Source organism: Mercenaria mercenaria, chromosome 4 (genome assembly GCF_021730395.1).
Source record: "Mercenaria mercenaria strain notata chromosome 4, MADL_Memer_1, whole genome shotgun sequence".
NCBI classification, from domain to species: domain Eukaryota; kingdom Metazoa; phylum Mollusca; class Bivalvia; order Venerida; family Veneridae; genus Mercenaria; species Mercenaria mercenaria.
The window spans coordinates 82,330,263-82,336,262 of record NC_069364.1 but is presented as its reverse complement, the minus strand read 5'-3'; the positions used below and the strand labels follow the sequence as shown (position 1 = coordinate 82,336,262).

Sequence of the window (6,000 nt, the reverse complement as noted above, 5' to 3'; positions counted from 1 at the left end):
CAGAATTTCATATATTTCATGTATTTCTGAATTTTGCAATAACTATCAAGTTTTTGAAATATTCTAGTTTATTTATTCTTTTACTTTATAAATGTAGGTGTTTGTGACAATTCATTCTCTGTGAACTGTAAATTGGAGCTAAAATCATCTTTTCTTTGAAAGGAAAAAATTATACTCCCTTGATAGGACCTCAATAGAGAAAAAGTGTTCCGATATATATCGGAACAGTTTTACTGTGCTGATATATATCGGAACACTTTTTTTCTTATGAAACTCTATAGAGATTTCCGTGTTGATATATATCGCAACAGTTTTGTAAGATATCAGCACAGTTTTGTAGTAATAATGTGTGTTACCATGTATAACATGCTGCAAAGATCAAAGGAAAATTGCCGCACTATGCGATAAATTTAAATACACTCTACACATGTAAATAGAACATTCAAGTTTACAAAAACTGTCAAAAATTTAGAAGTCTTGATTTTGTATGGATAAGAAAACTTCGTTTGTTACTTGCCCGAGGGACGATATGGACATTTACATGTTTAGGGAAACTGGGTTTTAAGGTTATAATTTCTTATTATACGTGAGTGTACACATGGATCAGACATGGGTAAGTTATGTTATTATTAATATTCTAATTGCTTGTGTGGTATCAATGTTTAGTTTCATGCTTATAGTACTACTTAACATCATAATTCAAAATGTTTTCGTGCACAAACGCTTATAAACTCAGAAACATTTTTTCTTGGACCTTTTATCATCAATATTCGAAGTATCAATATATAACAGACTTGTGTTTTAACATGCTGGTTGTTCGCTTTCCGTCATTTATATAGCACATATTTTGACGAAACTTTGCATGCATGGACCTTTCAATGTTTACTTCAAACATCTCTTTGAAAAATTGAAGTGTCTACTGGTAGATCTAGGAGTTTTCGTGAGTTGAGGCTTAGTCCCTAATTCTAATGCAGGTAAAACAATACACCACTTTTAGGATGTCCAAGGGTGGTAGTATCGGCATGATCCTACTGATCGGACGACGGACACCAGCATCATAACATAATACGTCCCTTCGGGCGTATAAAAATGGCTGAAATTTCCAATGAAAATGACCCACTAAAACCATTTTGAATATGAATTCAAAACTAGTCAAGATAATTAAAAAAGTAAAAAAAAGAGAGTCCTATTTCAACACTCTTTGTTCTTTAGAATGATATATGATATTAATACGTATTGTTTCATATTTATAAGATAAATCTGCAGAAAAGGTGAGTCAAACAATGTCTGAATTCAAATTTAAAAATTGATCAATACGGACCATCCAGGAAGGTGAAAGCAAAACCATGATATAATACTTTACATAACTTTACATAACATTCAAGATGAATAAAGAAGGAAGATTTCTTTCTTATTTGTTTATTTTGCTGTCGTTAAGTCCCGGAAGATAAAATGTAACAAAAAAAACCTAAAAAAAAAAAAAGCAACAGTTTGTATAATATAAAAACATTTTAAGATGACTGTTCTTTCAGGCGGAAAACTTAATATCGATGATATTTTGTTCATAACCAGAGCTGTTTCCGTTGCTTATGGGTTGTCAGCCGTGGCATGCACGGGGGCAGGGATATTTACACTATGGTACGCCGCACCGGACATTAAATTCCCGTTCTCGTCTGCTTCCGGTGTTTGGACGGGAATCTTTGTAAGTATTATTTAGTATCTATAACATGTTGAGTTGAGGAAAGAAATAGTGTTTCTTTAAGATGTTCATACTATAGCTCATCCTGAACTTCATGATATTCACATAATATTCTACAGGAAGTAAAATTCGCGAGTGGTAGCAATGTTTGTGCGTTCGAAGTAACCACGAATGATTATAATAGAAAAGTACATAAGAAAATGCACCCCACCCCTCTCCTCAGTTTAATAATTTGTTTTTTCATTACTTACATTATAAAACTGCCATATGAAGCATGAATTTCTTAGTCATAGTTGCATAAATTATTTCCAAATTACAAAAACACAAAAAATCAGACTTTCCCCTTTAAAAGTTGTTTAAAAGAAGCCTTCCGTCATAACAATCCTTTTCATTGTTTTCAATGTTTGACTGATACGGACGAGCATTAGTGTCAGGTGTATGTTATTTATTAACTCGAACTTTCGAGTTACTAAGTCGAAATTCCAAGTTACTAAGTCGAATTACGAGTTACCTATCTCGAAATTTCCAGTCAGTAACTCGAAATTTCCAGTTAAGGAACTCGAAATTTCGAGGATATAACACGATATTTCGACTTCGTATCTTGCCCTTTTATCCGCAAAAGTTGAACGTCTGTCCGACTGTCAAAGGCCAAAAATGTAGTGGACGACTTATGACTCTTCGAAGTGGAATCATCTATCTACACAGACATATATTGTACCCAACATGTAGCGACTTGAACATATACTACCATACGTCAATGTATGGCCTATCCCCAAAGCCTTTAGAGCTACTCCAGATTTCAAACTGTATCCAGGATATATACCTTCATTTACATATATAGTAAGTTCAGGTAGTAGGGACTCGAACTAGGTCGAAAACCTTCCAGATATGGTCAAAATAGTGAAATATTCTAAGTTTGAATACTTTCCGGTCACCTTCTGTGGCCTCTCCTCAAAATCTAGATCTATCCAGGTACCCAATCTTGGTCAGACTCATTACTACACGTTCATATAGGGTATGTTTATATTTCCTTGCCATATTGGCTCAGACTAGGTGGAAAACCTTCCAGACTTAAACATGGCTTAAATAGTGATATTTTTATGAGCAAACGCTGCTCGGTCATCTCAATCATATGACCCTGTAGGGCTACCCGATGTATACACCATGTACCTAAACTTGGCCAGGACCTATACATCAACTCCTGGCACTAATGCTCTTCCGTAGACTGATGTGTTCGAAAGTTCCGTTTATATGAATTTGAAGACGAAAGTCTGCTTATTAACAAAATGACAAAAACGCCTATAAATTCGGAAATGATTAATGTTATTGTAACTTATATTTTCATATTTTTATTAGAATTGTTGTAATTGAAGTAAAAGAATGCAAGTTATTTTACACGACTGGGATGTAAATCCTATATATCACTTTGCTATGATTTGAGAAAACACCCGATCTCAAAACATTTTATAAGTACAATGTAGAGTCTAATGCTAGAATTCATCATGTATTGTTTTGTGCATTTCAAACACGATTTTTTTTCTTTTCAGTCGTTTGTAATATTTGTGCTGGGCAATAAAACTGTGAAAGGGTACAATATAGACTACCCATCTTCATCAAAAAGAAAAGTAAGTAGGCTTTCCGTTTACTCATTATCCATTATAAAATTATGCAAAAAGTCGGCTATATACTGCAAAAGTTTGGCTATATACTGCAAAAAGTTGGCTACATACTAGCCTGGGAGTCCAGTCTGGTAATCCAGACTGACAATGTCCAACTTAATAGTTACCATCAGAAACTCGATGAATGCCAAATAACACAAATTAGAGCAAATATAAATCCCGCACGATAACTCAAACGATAACATGTTGGATAATTATGATTTTTCTTGATTAAAACGTTTCAATACTGAAAATACTTTTGCATAACATCACAGTATGCACTTAACTTGTATCTTTGACAACCTTTTTGAGTTCAACGATGCATGAGAACCATAACAATCAAACAATAATATAAACATGTTGTCGTTTAAATTATCGTGCAGGAGCAGTAGATGGTATTAGGTATGATTTTATTAAAAAGTACTTATTACTAGTTATATACATATATACTAGTGTATCCGTGTCCATAGACACTGCAAATACATAAAAAAATACTTTTTGCATTTATGAGCTAGTAGAACAAAGATCTTTGACAAAACACGGATCGTTCAAACATAAATTGATTTCACAATACCGTCATTTTAGGGTATGAAATTTCGATCAAAATCCATCTCAATCTGTGTTTGCGTTTTCCATAAAAAAGCATTTTTTAACAAAATATGGGTACGAGTATAACGCTTGTTTGAGCACAACTGCGTGTAGTCATAAAATTACTTTTACCCCCTTTTTCTTCTCACAGGTCATTGCATTTTACACATTTGTCATCATGGACATCACGTTTGGAATTCTCCACGTGACTTTCTCCGCTCAAGGATTTTCATACTGTAACACGGAGATGAGAATTGGAGGACTATATTGTAACGCAGAGGAGCGACCTAGACTTCTACTTATGGAGGGCTTCAATATTGCGTTTGGAGTAATCATAACATTGTTGTCAGTGGCTGTGACCATTTATTTGTCTTTGAGAAGAAAGATAAATATTTTGGCAGGAATTCCGACGGATTCACGCTCTGTTTCAGATTATGTAACACCATGACCGGATGTTACTACAAAATGGGAATACCATCTTTAAAGTTTTCATCTGGCAACAAACAATGGATGCTTGAAATAAGTCGAGAAAAGTGCCAAAAATATTGTTTACCATTTTTCGAATTGTTTAGTCTTAATGTTTTATTGACCATCTCTAGGAACAAAGTTTTGTGCATTGGTGAAATTACTCATTCTCATTTTTGAAAAATATCACGTGCAAGCCAAAGTTTGAAGAAAAAACAGGACGGAGTTTTATTCCATCCATGTTTATCAAACGGTTTTGACCAGAGTTTTGTTTGACCGTTGAAACTGTTTTTTAAAGCCCGATTGACACTCTCAAATATCCATGAAGCCTTGACATAACTTTTGAACAATTTTGACAGTTTCAACGGTCAATGAAAACTTTTTTAAAAAAAATCTGTGATAAACTTGGCTGGAAAAGATTTTTTTGGTTAGTCTATATAGTTAAACAGCTTTATATTAACAAGGTGAAAGCCCAAAGGGAAAGCCAAGCATAGTCGGACGTACGTGACTCATATTGTTGTGTGATTCGCTTAAAAACGAATTAAATTTCATGGCTACTGCGTTACTATGAAGACTAGAATCTAATCTAACTCATTTTGGGCCATCCGTGTAAAGTTCTTGAAAAAATGTATCATGTTCTTCCTTTTCTCGTCTACAATCATTGTCTAGTCTACCGTCCACTCTTAAAAGGTTCCACTTTGCACAGACGACATAAAGAAATAGCAATGTAATAATTCGTTGTGATGAAGGCATTAGCTCTGTTGGTGCCATTTGTCTATGATGCTGATACCTACAATGTCTTTGACAAAAAAAAACAAAACTTTGATATTAATGCAAACAGACAACTATATTAAAGTTTTTGATAGTCAACGTAGAAAATGCAAACAGGCTTTCAAAAGGTTTTCAAAACTTTGTTGGAAATACACTTGGTCAAAGACAATCTTGAGTGTGTCAGCTGAATTGTTCACATCGGATCAACGGATTGATTTTACTAAGTATAGAACAGGGTCAAATTTTAAATATATCGAGGAAAATCGCTGAATACTTTGATTACTTTTCACACTAAATTCTCCGACCACCAAAAGGCAAATGAGAAAGAGAAAGCATATTGTTTTAAAGATGTATTTTCATTGAAATCACCCTAGCAATTATACAAATAATGCCATTGCATTACCAGACGTATCGCATAATCACCTTTGATCAAGTTTTTCAACATTAAGTCCTAGCTATCTACTGACTAGGAAATTTTATCTAATATTTAAATTAGATCTTTTGTCTTGTGAATATTTGGATAATCAAAAGTGGTTAACAACACAACATAAAATGTATGAGTCGGCTTTTAAAGTATTTATGTATTTCTTTTTAGTATAATAATGCAGCCATTATACTTTGTGACAATCTGAAGCAAGTCCACTAAGGAAAATGAAAAAACAACAATTTCATTCTCATTTCAACCGTTGATTAACATTACATCCGATTCTTAAATTTCTATGTAACAAATACAAGTGTACTGATACATATATATATATATATATATATATCTATATATACATTAATTTTCGGACCGTCCAGTCGCAAAGAAGTGGAACA

At 33.5% G+C, this 6,000-nt stretch overlaps 1 protein-coding gene across 1 annotated transcript; it reads left to right on the top strand.

Moving 5' to 3' along the window:
- The first annotated feature begins 410 nt into the window (after positions 1–410).
- Positions 411–4,982, top strand: LOC123552302 (uncharacterized). Its single transcript, XM_045341856.2, has 4 exons — positions 411–613; positions 1,533–1,702; positions 3,247–3,324; positions 4,097–4,982. Exons 1-4 carry the CDS (start codon positions 610–612, stop codon positions 4,391–4,393), a joined length of 549 nt encoding a protein of 182 aa, XP_045197791.1. The 5' UTR covers positions 411–609; the 3' UTR covers positions 4,394–4,982.
- Positions 4,983–6,000: the final 1,018 nt, after the last annotated feature.